At 49.7% G+C, this 21,625-nt stretch overlaps 1 protein-coding gene across 1 annotated transcript; it reads right to left on the bottom strand.

Annotated features, from left to right (window-relative positions):
• Positions 1-1,093: 1,093 nt before the first annotated feature.
• PPIL1 (peptidylprolyl isomerase like 1) lies at positions 1,094-20,263 on the bottom strand. The gene is made up of 5 exons (XM_066359526.1): positions 19,879-20,263; positions 19,289-19,679; positions 16,775-16,929; positions 2,825-2,893; positions 1,094-2,279 (listed from the first exon to the last, which is right to left on the bottom strand). The coding sequence occupies exons 2-5, from the start codon at positions 19,342-19,344 to the stop codon at positions 2,059-2,061; spliced, it is 501 nt and encodes a 166-aa protein (XP_066215623.1). The 5' UTR covers positions 19,345-19,679; positions 19,879-20,263; the 3' UTR covers positions 1,094-2,058.
• Positions 20,264-21,625: the final 1,362 nt, after the last annotated feature.

The raw sequence follows: 21,625 nt of genomic DNA, 5'->3' as shown, positions 1-21,625 counted from the left end.
CCACAGGTGCCCCGGCACGCGCCCTCGCCTCACGTTTCCCCTAACTGGACTCATCCCGAGAGGATGTGGGGACACCCACAGGACGAAAGGATGGCCCAGGGCTCCCTTTAAACAAGCCCATTTTACACAGAAACAGACATTTCTACATCTCCAGCGAACTGACAGACTCTCTAGAAACTGTGAAACAATTCAAGTTCTGCTCTGCGGTCACATCCTTCATGATAACTGGCTCCACGCTCACATGTGTGGCCCCCTCGGCATGTCAGGTGTCCCGCAGAAACACGGACCGTGCCGGTGCCACGCCCTTCCCAAGTGCCTCACAAGCTTCTCTCCTCCTCAGGGGAGCAATGACAGGTTCCCACCGCCCGTCACCGGGTGCAAGTGAGATGTTCAGGGTTCTAATTCTGGGAGGTAGCTGGAGTCTTACTCCTCCCCCCTAGGGGTGGTTCCCATTATGTCTGCCCCGATCAGCTGGAAAAAATGTAGTTCTGACTTCCCAGAACAGGACTTTGCACCCCAAAACCATCCCTGGGAAGTCACAAAATCACTGACATAGCTTGTTGCTGGGTTTCCTTTTTTCTTTGTGGAGAGAAAAGAGGAGGGAGAGAGGCTGAATGTAGGGAACAGCTGGGGACCAGAACCTTGCTTGCCCATTCCGTAGACGTAGAGTAACCACCATTTCCAAACTGTATAGTGTGAAAAGGAAACACATTTAAGGTATGATCGCCCCCCCCCCCTCGATCAAGGAGCTTACCAGTTTAAGGAAGCAAACACAACACATACCGTCTCTAAGCCCACGGTGACAGGCAGGTGTATCCCCCGCAGGCTTGAGAGATGGCTCTACCTGGTTTTATCTACACGACAGGGTAGTTCCCCTGCTCAGAAATGCTAATCGCGACCACTTGCCTGTCCTCTGGTTCTGCCTTTGTAAAGTCGGGCAGACCTGCTCTTGAATGATAGAAGTCCACTGGAAATCCACAAACCTTAAAGTGATGCAAAATCTTGAAGATGAGCCCTAAGATACTATTTGAGATGGCTCAAAGGTTAAAACGGCTGCTAGGATCTCATACAGTATTTAAATCCACAGCACAGATTTCAACCATCAATGAGATTTTATTTAGGAAGTTTCTAAGTATTACATAGGTATTAACTTCCTTTCTCTTATCACCCCCCCTAAAAAATCAGAAAGATTAAACAACAACATAGAAAATCTCTTAGTTTCTCTAAAGTCTTAGGTTTAAAAAAAAAAAACGTAACTGGTACTTCCTCATGAGAGCACCGCTTTCTGCAGAGAATTCAGTCTGTCCTTATGCTCACTACAGATTTCTACTCCTTCCCGGGGAAAAAATGGTCAGTGCTTCTTTTTCCTGTTATTAAATTCTTTTCTTCATTATTACACATTATCATTCCCCACTTGACACCTTCTTAGAAACTTGACTGTTGGATGCAGTTTTCACTTGGCAGAACTCCAACGTGGCTGTTGCGTGGGGTGTCTAAGTGTCAGCAAATGCAGTGCTGACGTTCTGGTTTTGAGACGGAACTATAGAGACGCAGACATTCCCGGGGAGAAGAGAACAAACGCAGAAGACTGAAAGAGGGTGCGCAGGGGTTCAGAAGGCCGACAGACACTGCTTGGTTTTGAATTCTGTGGCCGTCAGCCACCCAAGACTGCAGCGCAGGCCAGCATATAAATCTCCGCAGAAAGAAGTTTGGTCGGACACTGCGAAATGACGGAGTTGGCTTCATCTTATCCGAGTGCATCAGAGTGGACGCACACAAGAAGGAGCAGGACGGGTGGTCTGCAGTGAGCAGTACCCTGTGTATGAGCATGTCTCGGCGTTTCTGCAAATGCGCTGTCAACCTTGGCTCGGGGAGAAGCGAACAGAAGCATCCTATTAAAATATGCTTCCACCTCTAGTTCACCCAAGACCCCAGGCCTCCTTAGCACCATGATTTGTGAGGCCCAAGTGAAGTTCAGAGTCCTGTGTCATTCCAGGTCACCAGAGGCTGGTTCGCTGGGCCGCCTCGGAAGACCCGGAGGGCCCACGAGCGGCAAGGCTACCCCGAAGGGTAAGCCTTGATGATCTTCACATCGTCCACAGGCCGGTCCTGGGAGTTGGTTTCCACCATTCCCACTCGATTCACCATCCCGATGCCCTGGCACACGCGGCCAAAAATGGTGTGCTTGCCGTCAAGCCACTGGGTGGGAGCCAGGGTCACAAAGAACTGGCTGCCGTTGGTGTCCGGCCCTGCGTTGGCCATGGCGAGAATTCCAGCCCCTGGTGGGAGAGAGGCAGAGGGGGCAGCGTGTGAGTAACCCCCACAGCTCTGACCGGGAGCTACCACACCATGCTGGGGACGAAAAGATGCCAGGCTTTGTTCTGGCCTCCCCCACCCCATCAGACAAGCTCCCCTCTGGGCGGGCTCTCTGCCCTTGAACAAGGCCAGCAACCACACTAGCCCGAAAACCTTGTCTTCACCTACCCCCAGCCTCTGTCCACGATGGTCCTCAGTCATCACTGGACCACGTTCCCAATTCCCCTCAAAAATCCAGCGAGGTCGCCTGCTTCCTCAGGGAAGCTTTTGCCTTCCTACAGTTTATAGGAGCGACATTCCACAAGGAGAGTCTGTAACCCTCAGACCAGCACTCGGACTCTGAGACAGCGCTGACCCCGTAATCCCCCAGGGCTCTCCCCAACACCGCGGCCGGGCAGCTACAGGGCCAGTGCCACCATGTCAGGCCTTCACCTTGAACCACAGCCAAAAGAACAAACCTGAAAAACCCACTCCCTTCCCACCTCGTCCAGCCAGATGATATACTCACCTGTGAATTTCAAGTCCGGATGAAGTTCATCTTCAAACTGCTTGCCATAGATGGAGGCACCACCTCGACCTGCCACGTTAGAAGACAAGAAACCAATCAGCCAATCCCCCACGGCACCTCCCAGCAAGGACCCCGGCCGGGCTCAGAGGGGTCTCCGGAGTGCAGGAAAGGAAAAGGCCAGCAACACGCCAAGCCCCACTCGGCATATCGTGCTACGCAGCTCACCTTCAAATCACAGGTTTCATTCAGGTAAGACATTTCTTTTCAAAATAACACCAAGAGTGTTTTCTTTACTTATTAAAGTAACACACGTTCACTGTCAAAAATGCAAAAGAACATTAAAGTCCCCTGTAATCTAACCATCTACAGATAACCACCATTCAAAGTTTGATGTGTTAAAAGATGTCTTGATTTTTAAACATCTTTATGAGTATTTTAGACAGGTGTGCCCCATGCCCTAACCCCGATGCCCTTCACAGACACCGCTGACCAATCAGTGCTCTTCCTTGCTGAGCGCAGACTTGCGTCGAGTCCTTACCGACCCAGACCTCCGGATGGCCACTCTCAATGCATCCAAGACGGCTCATGGACAGACACCTATTTGCTGTCCCTGAGCTAGATGACGGAAAATAAAATTCACTAACTCAGGTGTCTAGCTTAGGGAGAAACGGGGACAGTGGTGGGTAACAATGTGGCAGGAAGGAGAGGCAGCAGATTGTAAGCAGAGTATGAAGAAACGTGGCACTGGGAACGACCTGCTGGCAACAGCACCACGGCAAGTCGTTCGCACTGTGTCCCCGAGAGCCTGGTGCTGTGCCGGGCACCCAGGTGTCCTTGTTAGAGCACAATGGGACGTTTGTCTATTGAGTTAGCCACAGGCCTTGCTCAAGTGCTGTGGTTTCCTTCCCCAGGTGGGCCAGCCAATGCACCGCCTGGAACCCAGTGCACCGAGGGCCACCTGCTGGCCCGGCAGCCCGCGCAGCCCGGGCACAGGGCGCTTGCCTCCTCCTCTGCAGCCTGCTGGGAAGCTGGCACGTTGGAACGCCATGCCCACCCCCGGCCTGGGCCCGAGATGGCGTTTCCATGGTAAAGAGCCTGTGCTCTACCTTTCAGGGCGCCCCATCACAGGGAGCCTGTCACAGCCCCCGGCTCTCTGCAGAGAGGAAGGGGGGTGAGTCCTAACAGACTCAGAGGAAACCTCCCACCTGGCCCCCGCTACCTAGGCTTCTGGAAAATTACTGAGCCACCAAACTATGTAGAAATTCAATCCAAAAATTCTAACCTGCCAGTGTACGTCCAAACAGCAACTACGTCACCAGAATGGCCCCTCCGACTACAGAGTCCAGGCTCCCGTCTGGGGCTCGCTCGGTGGGGAGGGTGGCTGGTGGAAACCAGGCCTGGAGATGGGGGGTGGGCTGTGGCGGCCCATGAGGCCAAGCCCCCCGCCCAGGCCCGGGCGAGCCAGCTGGGAGCGGAGTTCAGGAATGCACTGTCCACCTGTGGGCTGCGCCCTGGAAGAGTGACCCCAAGCTGAGGGCTGCCCGCAGGAACCTCAAGGCTCCTGAAACCCGTCACATAGACGACACCACAACCGGAGGAGGATTTCAAGGAGTCACTAGACATAGTCTGACCAACGCAACTAGTCCGGGCCCCTGTGGCACCATTCAAATCACGATACGCTGCCTCCTCAGAACCTAATTTGACTCAGCGGGGTTTGCAGCAAGATGTCAGCAGGACAAATACCCCCCAGCGACAACATTCCTTGGGCACATGGCACCGGGCAGCACTGGTCGGGGACTGAGGATGGTGAAAGAGCTCCCTGGTGTGGAGCGGGCTACGCAGACGTCAACCTGCTTACAAAGCAGACGGCTGGGAAGGCTGCTGCACAAGGTTGCCGTGTGCCTGGTCTAATACAGACACACAGACAGGCCCAGACCTGCTTTCTAAACGCTGTCCTCTCCGCTCAGCATTCATTCAACGTATTCAATATTTCAGACATACAAAAGATACAGGTAATGTGACAAACATCTGTGCGGGCGCCCTTCCCCTCAAGAAATAAAGTGTGGGAGAGCAGCTGCGATCCCCACACACACCCCGCCTCCTCCACTCCACCCCTCTCCCAAGAGCGAAACTGCTTCCAAGAACCACGTTCTCTGCTCAGGTAACCTCTACTCTGACCAGTGCACCATTACGTGTTTCCTTTTTCACTACATACGTACGCATCCCTCAAAAAAGTCTTCCCTACTTTTAGGTTTACAGAACTGCGTATTCTTCTGTGATTAGCCTTTGTCTGCTCACCACTGTGCTGGTCACCCGCTCCATTCGTGCCGCTCTCCGAGGTGCTCATTGCACTGTGATCACACCAGTGCCGCTCTCCGAGGTGCTCATTGCACTGTGATCACACCAGTGCCGCTCTCCGAGGTGCTCATTGCACTGTGATCACACCAGTGCCGCTCTCTGAGGTGCTCATTGCACTGTGATCACACCAGTGCCGCTCTCCGAGGTGCTCATTGCACTGTGATCACACCAGTGCCGCTCTCCGAGGTGCTCATTGCACTGTGATCACACCAGTGCCGCTCTCCGAGGTGCTCATTGCACTGTGATCACACCAGCCTCCTCTGTCCTCGTGCTGATGGTGCTACAGAATCGTCCCAACGTGTTGCTATTATGAACCAGGCTGCAATACCCGTTCTTTCACCGCCTCCCAAAGAAGTGAGGAGCCTCAGGGACTACCCCTCGCGGGGAGGGGTGTATGTGCAGGGTTGTGATCTGGCTGCTCCACCGTGACTGCACTTCCTGTCTCGGCAGGAGAGCCTCAGCCTGCCCCGCCCTCCAGACTCTCACTTACTGGTCCAGGCTCGTCTGCGGACTTCCTAACACCTGTCGGTCTAACAGGTGTCGGGTCTCTTGTGGTGTTTGTTTGTTTAATTTAGAGGGAAGAAGGGAGGGAGAAAGGTTGGGAGAAAGAGAAACATCGATTTGCTGTCCCACTTACTCATGCACGCATTGGTTGACTCTTGTATGTGCCCTGAGGATGGATCCCGCAACCCTGGCCTTTCAGGACGAAGCTTTAACCAATTGACTGGGTGGTGTTTTAACCTGTGTTTCCCTGAAGTTGTGCATAATGTCGTGGTTACTGGCCGTTTAGCTTTCCTTTTGTGAACAGCCACTTTTCTGAGTGGTGACATTTTAACCCTTTCAGTAGTGAGTTTTTTTCATGCTCACTGACTCCCGGGAGTGAGGTTTTTTTTTTTCAAAACATGAAATTAGTTCCAGTTATAGCTTTATTAACTTAAAATCATGTTTGTTTGATAACCAATTTATGGAAACAAGAAGAACATACATTTGCCTTTTTTTAATGCTGCCTTACACATGTACTCTCGTACTCTGGATGGCCAGGAGGCACGAGGACGTACATGAACGTTTGTACCACTCAAAGGGTTAAATATATATTATTAGGATTAGTATTCTGGATACTAACCCTTTTTCAGTTAATGCTTTTTTGCAAATACCTTCTGCCAGATGACTTTCTTCACTTTTTTGTGAGGTTTTCTGATATACAGAAGTGTTTGCAGTTGAAATTCCTTAATCTTTTTCTTTATGATCTGTGTTTTGTTTCTTAAAAACAAAAAACCTTTCTTTATCCCCAAGATTCCTGATGTCGTTTCTTCTTCCTCCTACGAAAACCTCTCAAGACGAAGTGGAGTGGCACTAAGACATGCAGAGTAGTCGCTTACCTTGGTGCTACTTGTCCCCACCACTCCCACACCACAGCTGGTGAGACCACCGATTACCACCCAGCCCCAAAGCAGCCAGTGACCCACGGGAAGCCCACGTGAACGCTCTGTCTGGGGCACTTACCACCAGACAGTGACTGACCAAACTAATCACAGCCTTTCCTCTGGTGAGAGCCTCTGACAGACCCCGCAGGCTAGCTGTCTGCTGAGCACTGCCACCCTACTCCACAGCCTGCCCCAGCCTCAGGGACATGGCCGGCAGGTACTGACCGGACGCCTGTGCGGCAAGGGGTGGCCAGAGCACCCAGTTCGACTCCTTGGTATCAACAGGCGCCTGCTGAGCAGAGCTTCTGGGAAAGCTACAGCTCTCCTGATAAAAGGGGACAAACACACTCCTTAGTCCTTCACCCAGAGCTCTTTCCCCTTCTCCCTTCTTTGAAAGCAGAGGTGACGTCAGGAGCAGCAGTAGCCATCTTGCAACCATGAGACAAGCTTGAGATCAAGCCAGCACACTAGGAATGGTGGAGTGGAAACACACAGCAAGCCTGGGTCTGGACAGCTCTGCTGAGCAGCTGAGCCGGTTCCTGTAACCCTTACCTCTGTCCAGGCGTTTTGTTTTGCTCCATAAGAAAAACAAGAGCTCTCTTTGTTTAAGCTACCAAGGCTGAGTTTTCTGTTACTTGTAGCCAAAAGCATCGAGATGGATACAATCACTGTCAGTGACAGTAGCAAGGCGGAACTGACTAGCGGAGATGCTGTTAAGAAAACCTGGGCAAATGCCAAACACCAGCTCTACCGTGGGAAACGACAACGCCACAGCTCTCTGAGACACTCTGCGGTTAACTCTTAAGATGTTCTCTCTTCCTTACTGGCCTTTGGGGTCAAGAGATCTAGTTCTACATCTCATAGGATTGTTACGAGAATTAAATGAGATAATGCACGGAAACCACACAGTATATAACGTGAAGAAAACACAGCAGTAGGAGCTGTGATGATGAGCTCCCTCAAACTGAGATGACCTGAGCATTTTCTGCAACTGCAGGCTGTGATTCTGGGTCTATCCCAGTTCGTCTGACCTCGGGCCTCCACCATTCCATCACTGCTCCTCGCTCTCTGTGCATAATTTTCCTTCTTATTCCGCCGAGAAAAAGACAGAAGAGACCTTTTGCATGTTCTCATCACCAAATCCACTTCCCTTTCTACATCTCTACTCATTTCCCTTCCTTCCTCCGTCATTAATACAGTATGGATAAATTGCTTATATAACCATCTCACCACCACGAGCCTCATCAATCCCATTCACCTTCAAGGAACTTTCCAACTACAATGTCCCCCTCTCCTGTATCAATTTCTCTTCTAGTAGAATCAGTCCATCAGCATAAAAACATGTTTTCCAACTTAAAAACAAAGAAACACTATGTACTGGTATCTCCCTATTTCTTTGCATCTCATTCACAGAAAAACTCCGCAAAAAAGCTGTGGATACGTGGTGCCCACGCTTCCTCTCCTGCCTCTCGACGCTCTCCATTCAGACTATTGCCTGCACCACTCGAGGGGCACTGCTTCTGTCAAGGCCATCGGTGACCACCAAGTCATGACGCCCAAGGGCCACTCCTCGGGCCCACCGACTGGTGGGCAGCACCTGCCAGCTGTCTGCACCCTCCCTGAACCCCACCTATGGCGGCTCCTGGGTTTCCTCTGCCGGTGCTGGCTCTTCCCTCCCTCCTCCCACAGCTTAGACCCGGCTGATGCGTGAGGTCTCCGCCCCAACCCCTGCTCCCTCACGCCTTTCTCTTTCCCAGGTGTCACCCCACTAAAGCTCTTCAATGTCTGTCTTGTGCCCCCTAGAGGACCAGAACCCACAGAAGCACTCTCACCCTAGTCCCAACGACAAGTCCCAGCTCTGACAACAGACGCTTCCAACTGGCCTCCCTGCCCCCGGCCTTGCCGCCCCCTCTCCGCACCTGTCCGTTCTCCACGTGAAGACCAGAGGGACCCTTCTAAAACAAATCCCATGTGGCAGTCCTCTGCTCAAACTCCTCCGGTGACATTTCATCACACTTAAGACAAAATCCAAAGTCTTCATCACCTGCCAGGCTCTCCACGGCCTGGGACTCTGCTACCCTTCGGAGTCACCCCCTGCCACTGCCCCTCACCCACCTGCTCCAGCCACACTGTCCTCTGCTGCCTCCCGCCAAGCACACTCTGGTCTCCGGCCTCGGACTGCTGTTCCCCAACACTGCCCTTCCCAACAGTCCCATGGCTACCTCAGATATTTAGAACTCTGCTCAAACGCCACCTTTCAGAGGTCTTCCCTAATCTCACTATCCAAAACGTACCTTCCTCACTCTCTAACACGGTGGTTCTCAACTGGGGGTGACTTTCCCCGTGGGAATCAAACAATATGTGGGGACATTTTTGGTTGTCACACAAAAGGGCTCTACTGGCATCTAGCAGGCAGAGGTCAGGAATGCAGCTAAACATCCTACAGTGCACAGGACAGCCCCACAAGGATTTACCCAGCCCAAACTGTCAAGAGTGCCAAGGTTGCAAATTCCTGCTCTAGCCCCTTATGCATTATTTCTTCTGTACCACTCGTCATGACCTGACAGTCTATTAAGCACTTACCTGTTCACTGTCTGTCTCTCCCACCAGGAGAGCTCCACCAACGCTTTCTTATTCACTGTTGTAGACCAGCTCTCTGAACAATGCCTGGATCACAGCAGGAGTCTAACAAACATTTGTTAAGTGAACTAACAACCAAAATGCATAATAACCACTTCTTTGAGCTCCTATTGTGTCAAGCCTATTTGAACCATTTTATGAAGATCAGCTCATTTAATACGCACAAGGACCCCGTGAGGTGCACATAATCACACTCTCCATTCGCAGGTAAGAAGGTTCGGCAAGGTTACATAACTTGTCTACATTTAACAAGCGTTCCTGGGAAGGCAGTACTGCACCCCAGCCCTAGCAGGGCACAAACCTGCCGTCCACCCTCCCACTACACTACCGTGCCATCTCCCACGACTGGGTTAAATTTCCTCACATATTTCTCTTATCCCAGACTCAAGAGTTCCACTCAAATGGTCCCTGAATGATGCTCAATCAAATCTGAACCCCTGTCTGGAGGTCGCCATGAACTGGCCCTATTCACTCCTGTGCTATCTCCTACTCTGTGCCCCAAATTGTCCTCCACTGTCCCCTCAACATGCAGTTCAGGGGTCCTCAGAAATCAGCTTATGCATTCGTCTGGACATGGAGAGGTGGCTGGCTTATGTCACAGAGCCAGTCCCTCACGTGGAGTGGTCGGCTCTCCTCCACACCCCGCGTGCCTCTGTCGCTCATGTCTCCGTTCCGTCCTCATTCCTCTTCCCAGACCCAAAATGGCCTCCCTGGCCTCCCAAGAGCCAAAATTCTACACTCCTAAAGGCCCACCTCAAAACACACCTCCTCCCCATTCTAATCCCACTCCACTATCCTTTTTCTCTCATTATTAATTATTCCAGCCTATGTTACATAATAATCCACAGCATCCCACCACATATTTGCATATTGACTATGTTACTACTTTCAAGATATTTCTTACAATGAATATCTTGTCTTCCTGGCAGGGCAAAGAGCTCTGCAGGGAAAAGGAAACCGCCTTGGCTTCGACTGCTCAAGTACCGCTCACGGCCTCAGAGCAGCACGAGGACCCAGCAGACTCTTAGCAGGGAGTTGTCAAATGAATACAAGTAACTCTGAGCTTGCTGATCAGCATGTTAATCCCAGCGTCCTGAGGCAAGCGGAGACGTGAGCTCAGCGAGGGTGACACACAGCACACACACAGGTGAGACCAGCGAGGGTGACACGGCACACACACAGATGAGCTCAGCGAGGGTGACACGGCACACACACAGGTGAGACCAGCGAGGGTGACACGGCACACACACAGATGAGCTCAGCGAGGGTGACGCACGGCACACACGCAGCACGATTCAGCGTGGTCATCACGCAGCCCGTGCACGCTGGGGCTCCGCGCAGAGCAGGGGACGCGAAGGAAGCACGGGGCAGGGACCCGCGTCTTACAGGGAGGGGAGGAACAGAAGTCAGCAGAGACAGAGAAAAGGCACTCAGGGGGCTAAGCAGAGCCAGCATCAAGTTATTAACAATATAGAAAATTCAAAAGAAGAAAAATGGTTTAAAATGAAGCAGGAAGCCAAAGCGTATCTGAGTTGAAAAACATCTGGAAAACACATACCAGAAAGACCCTGGAAAGAACAGGTTCATTCGACTGAATCATCGAGGATGGAGGCGGCAGGCGGACTTGCTGAAGAACCCAGGATGTCAAATGCTGCGCCTCTGAGCTGTTTACAAAAATCTGTCACCTAATCAACTAGCAGCTCATCGTAGTGACCCAGGACAACCTAATTCTCATTTGCCTTCAACCAGAGGCCTGCCAGCAGGCTGAGCTCCATCGTTTATCATACTGGAGGCTCAACGCAATTACTTGGAATCTTTGGAGTGATTCAGTTTCATTAAAATTGCAACATGGAAATGTGACATTACGAAGGACTGAGAACAACTACGGAAGCACAGGGAAGCTCGGGCACGAGCGACTCACGTCCGAGTCACTTCCAACTCTTCCACACTACTCGTGGCTCTCAGCTCAGCGGCATTGTGAATTAAAATTTTATCTCGCACCAACAATGGCAGAAGAAGATGACAGGAGAGAAGCCCGTCACTGTGTTGGCAGGACACTCTCAGATACAGAATGTGGACTCTTCCTCCCCCAATACCCGATAAAGCAAATGCAAAAAATTCAAACTTAAAAAGCAAAAACTCCACCAGCATCAACCAAATAAGAAAAAGGAAAGAAACTTACTCCAAAAATTCTGGAGCCAGTGGAGGGAAGAAACAGACTCCTGGTCTGCTTGCACAGCCGAGCGCCGTGGTCAGGAGAGGGGGACAGTCACCAGCATCGTCCTCACAAACGCCCTCCAGCTCTGAGGAGCCAGGGAAGCCCACTGAGGACATGGGTGAGCAGTCCTGAGAGCGATAAGGAGACGCACACACCACAGGTGCTCAGAGCGGCGGAGGGCTGCCAACACTGGCCGTGGGGTACGGTGCTCCTGCCACCCGAGGAGCTCGGTCTGGGAGAAAACGTAATCCAAGCGGGGCTTCTCTGCAGCTGTCTCCAGCTACTGAGGGTTCAATAAGAATAAGAATGCAGGCCCTGGCCGGTTGGTTTTGTGGATAGAGAATCAGCACAGCTGATCCCCAGTCAGGGCACACAGAAGTGACCACTGCTTCTCTTCCCCTCCCTCTCCCCTTCTCTTCCTCTTCTCTTCCCGCAGCCAGTGGCTCCACTGGTGTGAGAGTTGGCCCCGGATACTGAGGATAACTCGATTAGTCTGAGCACATCAGCCCCAAGCGCTAAAAATAGCTCAGACTCGAGCATCAGCCCTAGACAGGAGTTCCCACAGATCCCGGTCCGACACATGCAGGAGTCTGCCTCACTATCTCCCCTCCTCTCACTTGAAGAAGAAAAAAAGAATAAGAACCCAATAAAACAAGTTCAATGGCAAGATAATATATCAACAGAATAAAGCAGAAAGATTACAGAGCTAAGGAAAGAGATTTAGATCCAAATGACACCCATACAGCACTAATAAATAAATCAGAGCAGTGTAGCAGAGAAGAGACACGACTAGAAACTGAATAAGGGACAGAATGAAGCTCTGAGATAATTTCACTGGATGCAGGAAAAAAATGGAAAAACATCATCTCAGAAACTCAAAAGAAATGTGCTAAATACGGAAGGCAGAGGTGATGAAACAAAAAGAACTACTTTCCTGAAACAGAAAATCCACTCAATGTAACAGAAGATATTCATAAATACAAATCAAAACACCTTCCCTGAACTGAAGGAAGCAGTAAACCCAATCTCGGTCCTCTCCAAAGCCACGTACTGTCCAAAACAGAAGGCGATGGAACAGAACTCTCTGGAAAGATCTGAGGGCAGGAATGCAACTTGGAGGGCACGCACTCAGTCACAGTCTTTTTCAGATTAAGGGCCACAGGCAGAGAGTTTCAGACATGACTGAGTTTAAAAATATCACAGCCTCCAGATCCTGCAATTAAAACGGCTCAGCAAGAAGCTGCCTGCTGGCCCTGGCTGGTTGGCTCAGTGGTAGAGCGTCGGCCTGGCGTGCGGAAGTCCCGGGTTCGATTCCCGGCCAGGGCACACAGGAGAGGCGCCCATCTGCTTCTCCACCCCTCCCCCTCTCCTTCCTCTCTGTCTCTCTCTTCCCCTCCCGCAGCGAAGCTCCATTGGAGCAAAGATGGCCCGGGCGCTGGGGATGGCTCCTTGGCCTCTGCCCCAGGCGCTGGAGTGGCTCTGGTTGCGGCAGAGCAACGCCCCAGAGGGGCAGAGCATCACCCCTTGGTGAGCAGAGCGTCGCCCCTGGTGGGCGTGCCGGGTGGATCCCGGTCGGGCGCATGCGGGAGTCTGTCTGACTGTCTCTCCCCGTTTCCAGCTTCAGAAAAATACAAAAAAAAAAAAGGAAGCTGCCTGCTGGCACTTGTGAACAGGAGAGCCTAGTGGTGAGCACCGAGCCCTCTGAGACGCGGACCCCATCCTGTCGCGGAAGGAACCGTGGCTGCAGAATGGAAAATGTTGTAAACTCTGACTAAGAAAAATGAAATTAGGAGGACGGCAGAACAGATGCAAGATCATTGAAAATATGTAAATTGGTCTCAGTTCCCAATTCTTGGCCCAGGCCTGGGCTCCTAAAACCCTTGGGAATTGGGAATTCCTAGGTGATAAGAGCACCAGGAGCCTCTTTTGTGCTGAGGTGACTCGGGCTAGGTTCCTGGATGGCTCCTGGACGGGGTCTGGTCACCAGAGAGACCAAGCCATGATCAGAAGGTGGGACTCTTCCACACCCCCAGGGACCACCACCACCACAGCTCCCAAGAGGGGAGAGAGGCTGGGAACGGCGTCAATAACTGATCACACACCCATGAGGAAACCGCCTCAAAAATCCCAAGAGTACAGGCTTCAGACAGCTCCCAGGTGGGCAAACACATCTGTACCAGGAAGACGACACACAGCCTCCACAGGGACAGAGGTTCTGGCTCTGGGGACCCTCCCGGACCTCAGCCTGTGTATCGCTTCCTCTGGCTGTTTATCTGTGTCCTGTACCCCATCCTTCAACAAGTGGGTGAATGTGCGCGTTCCCCTGGGTTCTGTGAGCAGCTCTGGTGAAGTCATCAAGCCCAGGACGGGCTTGCTGGAACCTCCCCTCTAGAGTGGGTTGGTCGGAAGCACAGATACCTGCACCTGGGCTTGTGACTGCTGCCTGAAGTGTGTGCTCGTGTGTCTGTGTGTGTGCCAGGAGCAGTCTTGTGGATCTCAATCTGTGGAATATGATTTTATTTCCAGCTAGACTGTGTTAAAATTGTACAACACCCAGCTGGTATCATAGAGAATTGCTTTTTGGGGAAAAACCTCTATACATTTGGTGACCACAAGTGTCGGAGTCAAGTGTGCTGTGTAAGTAAAACTAAAAAAGAAACACAGGAAGGAAGAATGGGGTTTCCCCAACACAAGAGGTGCCAAAGCTGAGTGTTTCCCAAACAAAGGGATGGGGAGAAAGCTAAGTATTGATTGCTTCATCTCTCATAATAGAAAGTCAACTTTTCTGTTCATTAAATACAAAGTTAAACTTTATGTTTAAAAAACAGTAGCATGCAAGGCACAGCCTATTCTCTTGAAATTATTTCCAATTAGCTATTCATCCATCCATCCTTTTAAATAGGTATCTGGAAAAATAAAAAGGTGTCTAGAATAATGGCCCCCAAAACGTAACACTGAGCATTTCTGAGAAGTGGGATATTAGGGGAATAGTCGGTGGTTAGGAATCTTTAGGAGATACACTTATGAGTGATTCTTGTTCTTTTCTTTTTTAGTGGGGGAGGGGACAGAAAGGGAGAAAGATGAGAAGCATCAACTCATAGTCGTCGCACTTTAGCTGTTCATTGATTGCTTTCTCATATGTACCTTGACCCGAGGGCTGTCCAGCCAAGCCAGTGACCCCTTGCTCAAGCCAGCGACCTTGGAGTTTCAGACCTAGGTCCTCAGCGTCCCAGGTCAACACTATATCCACTGCACCACAACCAGAGGCTGATTTTTGTGCTTTTTTTTCTTTTCTATATAGTGTGTCCGTAAAGTCATGCTGCACTTTTGACCAGTCACAGGAAAGCAGCAAAAGACGATAGAAATGTGTAATCTGCACCAAATAAAAGGAAAACTCTCTCAGTTTCATACCTATTCAGTGCAGTTCGATGTGGGCTCACGCAGATTTTTTTGGGGCTCCTTAGGTAGCTATCCCATATAGCTTCTACAGACTCGTCACTGACTGATAGCCTACCAGAACGGGGTTTCTCCACCAAACTGCCGGTTTCCTTCAACTGCTTATCCCACCGAGTAATGTTATTCCTATGTGGTGGCGCTTCGTTATAAACGCGCCGATATTCACGTTGCACTTTGGCCACGGATGCGAATTTAACGAGCCACAGAACACACTGAACTTTCCTCTGTACCGTCCACATCTCGACTGGCATGGCCGTGGGCTGCTCCGCTGTATACACAGTGTTACATTATCATCTGCACATGAGCACATGCTGCCACATCATCCTACAGAAACTGGGAGGGTTTTCCTTTTATTTGGTGTAGATTTCATATTTCTATCGTCTTTTGTTGCTTTCCTGTGACCGGTCAAAAGTGCACCATGATTTTACGGACACACTGTATATTCTATATTTTGAAATGTGAAAAAAATTGAATGCCTCTGGTCATAAAGGATAAATAAAGATTGAGAATGACAAAGAAGAATGAGACTGAGAAAAAAGAGACACTGCCACAGAAAGAACCAAGCTATTTAAAGGCAGAAGAGCAGGAACAGGAATTAGCAGAGAGAAAAGGCAGACTGAGAAGTAATGGCCCTTGAAACTAATAAGTGTTTCTAACATTTCACTAATAAATTTCATGAATCAATCCCATCTAAATGATAACTCCCAAATTCATACCTCCATCCCAGACCTTTCCATGAACCCTTACACTCATATCCCATTACTCAACATCTTTCCTTGTAGATTTGACAAGTTATTGCAAACATCATGTGTCCAAAACTAAAGCCAAATTCTTAATCCTTGCCTCCAAACATGCTCCTCTCTTAGAGGCCTTCTCCACGTCACTATGTGCAAGCCAAAGACTTTGAAGTCATCCTTTGTCATCTTTCTCTCACATACCCACCACCCCTTAACCCAACCTCAGTAAGTCCCCTTGGACTTACTATCAAACATAATCCCAACTCAGTCACCTCTCACCATCTCCTCTACTATCAGCCTTGTCCAATCACATCTTTCTAGACTAAATGACTGCAGCAGCCTTCTAACAGGTTCCTAGCTCTCACTCTTGCCACTGTGTCTGTTCTCCAAACAGCAGCCCGAGTGAGCTTTTAAAAGCATACGTCGGATTGTGTAAGTCCTTTGCTTAAAACGTTCTAATGGCTCTCATCTTACTCAGAATGAAACCCGTGGTCTCGACCGTGCCCTACGAGGTCCTACATGACCTCCTACGTGGACTGCTGCCTCCTGACTCAGGGCCTGCTCTTCCCTCCAGTCATAAGGTTTGTTCTCTCGCCCATTCCGACTTCTGCTCCATCATGGACATCTATTCAGAGGGGACATCCCTGCCCTTCTATTAAAGTCGCATCCCCATATCCTTTTCCTGCTTTACTGAGAACAGGAAGTTCTTTTCTTCGTTCATGGCTATATCTAAGAGCCTAGAAAAGTATCTGACACAAGGCTGGTGCTCACTATTTGCTAAATGAATGAATTCATCAAATAACCCAATGTTCTACTTTTCTCAAAACACTGTAAATGACTTTCTTTACTTCTGATTATCAGACTACTCTATACATTACTATAATCCAGGAAAATTAGTAAGCAACACATGGAAATTATGAGAAACTCTACAAAGCCCAGGAGTCAAGATCCATCTGTTTCTGGTCAATTCCCCGTGTGTGCTTGGGGGAGGGTGTGCTAGGTGGGAACAGTTGCCTCAGTCACTAGCCCCGTCCCGGTACGCTGAAGACAGCCCTGGCTTCCTTACACCAGTGACAGCAGAATGAGGCTTCAGAAACCAATGTTGGCTTAACTGTACCTGTCCCTGTTGGGTCACCTCCCTGGATCATGAAGTCCTTGATGATTCTGTGGAATTTGGTGCCATTGTAGTAACCTCGACGAGCCAGCTCAGCGAAGTTCTTGCAGGTCTTCGGAGCATGCTTCCAGTACAGCTCCAGCACAATGATCCCCATGCTGCAGGAGGGAGAGGGCGGGCAAGCTCCAGTCAAGAACAAGGTCACCGGGACGGGAATAAGGCACTGCTCCAGAATGCCTCGTTTCAAGCACGCAAGTCAGGAAATTGAATGTGATCAACATCCGATTTGATGCTCAGCAAAGGAAAACGACACAAGGCAAGTAACATAAACACAGTCATCTCCTCTGAGCAAAACACATAGAGGCTTCTGGTACTTCTTTTAAGCAAGATAACCATAGCCAACTAAAAATTTTTAAACCTTGTATATAAAAAAGCCACCAATAATCAGAAACTAATATTACCGATCCCTATATTAGGAAAAAGTCTTACACTTACTTTGTAAGTTTTCTAAAAGACATTAAAATATCAGGAATTCATGTTTATTTATACATAATTTTCTGGGTGCAGGTAGAAACTGGGTAAATGGGAGACAGGAAGGTTTTCAATGAGTATCTTTTTTAAACTTTATATTTTTGAAACGAGTAAATACATTACCTATTCATAAAAAATTTTAATGGAAAAAGAAGTACAGTTTGGGTGTATTTAGGAAGGGCTACAACAAAGGGAAAACCTGATTACTTCAAACCTTCATACCTTGCCTGACTAGTGGTGGCGCAGTGGATAGAACATCGACCTGGGATACTTAAGTCCCAGGTTCGAAACCCTGAAGTCGCTGGCTTGAGAGCGAGCTCACCCAGCTTGAGCGTGGGATCATCAACATGATTCCATGGTTGCTGGATTGAGTCCAAAGGTCACTGGCTAGAAGCCCAAGGTCGCTGGCTTGAGCCAAGGGTCACTGGTTCAGATGGAGGCCCCCCCTCTGGGGTCAAGGCACATATGAGAAGCAATCACCAAACACCTAATGTGACACAACTACGAGTTGATGCTTCTCATCTCTTTCCCTCAACCCTCGCAAAAAAAAAAAAAAAAAAATTACAGGTGAGTTCAGAAATTACTTTCAAATTGGTGTCTGAAATAGAATTTGGCCATATAAGGTAGGGAAATGGCCTGGAAGCAACAGCAGCATCTGAGAGAACTGTGCTCTGGTGGCACAGGGCATAGAGAACTGAAAGAAGGCAGAGATGGCGGCCATATCCTAGCCCAGGGGTTGGGAACCTATGGCTCGCGAGCCAGATGTGGCTCTTTTGATGGCCGCATCTGGCTCGCAGACAAATCTTTAATAAAAAAATAATGTTAAAAATATAAAACATTCTCATGTATCACAATCCACTCATTTCTTGCCGCTCATGTTCATGGTTGCGGGTGGCTAGAGCCAATCACAGCTGTCCTCCGGGACAACACCAAATTTTTATTGGATAATGCATAATGTACACGGGTTATTGTATGGCTCTCTTGGAATTACATTTTAAAATATGTGGCGTTCATGGCTCTCTCAGTCAAAAAGATTCCCGACCCCTGTCCTAGCCACTGATGGGAGAATGGCAGTTGTGCCAGTGTTAGGAAAAGTCCAGATGAAGAAAAATCACCTGAAATGTCAGACTACAGCGTTTTAATTTTATGTATTGTAGCAGTAAAAAGTTACATAAGGTAATTTGATCTATCTTGGAAAGATCACTTTGAACATTTTCCAAAGAGGCAATGGAATGAATGAGGCACAGGAAGCTAGCAGGAGGCAGATACGCCAGGCTCCAAATGAGGTTTCCCTGCTTACTAGCTGTGTGGCTTTGGCCAGGCCCTTCAATCTAAGCTTTGGCTTTTCTCTGATAAAACCCACGAAGAGAAGGTGGAATAACACCTACATGATTTGAGTTGCTAGGAGGATTAAACTAAATGGGATGCTGTACACCTGGGACATGGCACTAGCTGGCTGGTACTCAATCACATCAAATTTGATAGTGGGAGAAATGTGCTTCACTTCTTGTGTTCCCCTAACAATTTGTTTATACAACTGCAGTACTTACGACATCACAACCGTACTGCTTATCGAGTTAATATTTATATAGCTGTCTTTTTCACTATACTGTAAGCCCCTAAAGGCATGGAGGCACGGCTGTGTGTTTTAGCCATCTCTGTATCCTCAAACGTCCAATCCTATGTCCCCGGCCTGAATGAATGGATGGATGGATGAAGGAAGGAATGAATGGATAGACGGATGGATGGATGGAAGAACGGAGGGCTAGGAGGAGGGCAGACAGGTAGCTGTCGTTAAGGTCGCAGCGCGAATCGATGCGGAGCGCGGACACTGGCGGTGCCGGTCCACACGAGCCCTGACGGCCGTCTGTCCACGCCTGTCCACGAGGCGGGCGGTAGAGCCCGCCGGGAACCGAGCCCCACGGCGAAACCCGGGCTCCGGGCCGCCTCCGCCAGCCCAGCCCCAGAGGCCCGACCCTCCCTCACCTGGTCTCCAAGAACACGTTGGGCGGCTGCCAGGAGTCCGGGGGTATCGCAGCCATAGCGAAGCCGGAAGAATCTATCTCCAGCACTCGCTACTTCCGGCGTCGATTCGCTGGGGACCCGCCGCTGCGGCGCACACTTCCGGTTCGCGCGGTTCAACCGTTAGAATGCCAAGATCTGGGGAGCTGAGAAAAGGAAGAGGAAGGACCCCCACCTCCAAGGCAGGGAAGGTGGGGTGCGAGGCGAAAACAGGTTGGCCGCGAGGACAGAGAGAAATACAAGCTTCTTTGAAGTGGTCTCCAAAGTGGAGGGACCGCGCCACTCTCCGGACGTTCTGATTGGCTGTGGAAGGCGGGAACAAGCCGCGAATATACACTCCGATTGGAGTTATGTCCTAGCTTTGAATTCCGAGAATTTCCCGGTCTCACAACAAGGCGGGGACGGAAAGGGGAGGGAGAGAATGAAAGGGACTAGAAGGGAGAGATGTCCGGAACTAGCTTTGATAAGGTTCTGTACAATTTACATAGCACCCACACTTTATTATTCTATCTACTATAAAGTAGATACTGTTATCCTCGTTTTTCAGATGTGACAGCTGAGACTCGGCAGTGAGATGACTTATTTGTCCACAGACATACAGCAAAGCCGAGCCTCCAAACTCCAGAAGCTGAGAGTCTGGGGAGAGAGGGAGGGAGGGGCCTGGAAGAAAATGAGAGATAAGAAAAGGAAGAAGAGACAGCACAATGAAGATCCAAGGGATCAGGGCTGGAGCAAGGCCTGGAGTGGCCTGCTGGGATAGATGGTGCCCCACGGTTGTTAAGGTTTGCTCAGGGTCAGAGGATGTGAAGCCAAGTAGAGGCACTGCAAGGAAATTTGGGTGGAGGACAAGAAGGAAATGGGGTAATCCATTCTCTGTCACTAGGAAAACTAATGTTATAAACACTGTGAAGAATAAACAGCCATGCCTCCTCACTATGTCAGCTTCTTCATAACAACATATCTTTGAGCCTCATTCCATGTTTGATTTGAGAGCCCCCAGTGTGCAAATTGGGGTGTGTGTGTATATAATAAACTTTTGTTAATTATTATTTCAGTGATCGAGCAGTTTTATTTCTGGACTTTTGACAACACTTAAATCTTCAAAACCCCATGAGGTAGATATTCCAACCCTTTTTACTTTGAGGAACTAGATTAATAACTTGCTCAAGGTACCACAGCTGTGAGCCTGTGCTCTTAACCACAGTTCAATCCTAGTTCCCTTGTCAAGTGGGAATAGGGTTACACAGGCTGTAAAGATGAAACTGGACAGCAAGCTCCTTGAGAGAGGAACTGGGCCTCCTGCATCTCTGTGCCCTCCTCACAGAGTACTGAGCACAGGGTGCAGGTTTCACTGAAAGAGTAATGGATATCAAACAATGTTTTAAGCCTGCCCAGGCAGAGGCACAGTGGATAGGGCATCAGACTGGGATGCAGAGGACCCAGGTTCAAAACCCTGAGGTTGCCAGCTTGAGTGCGGGCTCATCTGGTTTGAGCACGGCTCACCAGCTTGAGCCCAAGGTCGCTGGCTTGAGCAAAGGGTCATTCACTCTGCTGTAGTCCCCTGGACAAGGCACATGTGAGAAAGCAATCAATGAACAAATAAGGTGCCGCAGCAAAGAATTGATGTTTCTTGTCTCTCTCTCCGTCTGTCCCTATCTGTGTCTCTGTCTCTGCCACACACACAAAAAAAACACAAAACAATGTTTTAAGCTGATGAGTACCATGCTAATGTAAGGTATAATTTTATAGCTCCTGTGTTCATGCACTTTTTGTGACCCTTGACCTGAAAGGAAAAGTTTTTATCACTGATCCATTCTGTCGATTCTTTTTCCAAAGATCTCCAAATTGTACCCTTTCTTCCTACTCACACTTCTGTTTCAGACCTTTAACACCAGGATTATTTCAGAAACTTCCTGGCTGGGTTCCCTGCCTCTGATATCCCCCACTATTCCATCCTACACACAGACAGCAGTCAAAACCTTCCTCCTGCCTGACCAGGTGGTGGCGCAGTGGATAGAGTGTCGGACTGGGATGCGGAAGGACCCAGGTTCGAGACCCGGAGGTCGCCAGCTTGAGCGCGGGCTCATCTAGCTTGAGCAAAGAGCTCACCAGCTTGGACCCAAGGTTGCTGGCTCCAGCAGGGGGTTACTCGGTCTGCTGAAGGCCCGCAGTCAAGGCACATGTGAGAAAGCAATCAATGAACAACTAAGAAGTCGCAACGCGCAATGAGAATCTGATGATTGATGCTTCTCATCTCTCTCCGTTCCTGTCTGTCTGCCCCTGTCTATCTCTGCCTCTGTC

This window comes from Saccopteryx leptura, chromosome 1, assembly GCF_036850995.1.
Source record: "Saccopteryx leptura isolate mSacLep1 chromosome 1, mSacLep1_pri_phased_curated, whole genome shotgun sequence".
In the NCBI taxonomy this organism is placed as follows: domain Eukaryota; kingdom Metazoa; phylum Chordata; class Mammalia; order Chiroptera; family Emballonuridae; genus Saccopteryx; species Saccopteryx leptura.
Note: the sequence above shows the minus strand (reverse complement) of the source record. Positions and strands in the feature narration are given on the sequence as shown.

What these genes read in the sequence shown, in the direction of transcription:
- PPIL1 (XM_066359526.1), bottom strand. Translation starts at nt 19,344, where the DNA reads ATGGCTGCGATACCCCCGGACTCCTGGCAGCCGCCCAACGTGTTCTTG. An exon ending in AACGTGTTCTTGGAGACCAG is followed by an intron (nt 16,930 to 19,288) that starts GTGAGGGAGGGT and finishes TCCCTCCTGCAG; the next exon opens with CATGGGGATCATTGTGCTGG. An exon ending in AGGTGACCCAACAGGGACAG is followed by an intron (nt 2,894 to 16,774) that starts GTACAGTTAAGC and finishes CTAACGTGGCAG; the next exon opens with GTCGAGGTGGTGCCTCCATC.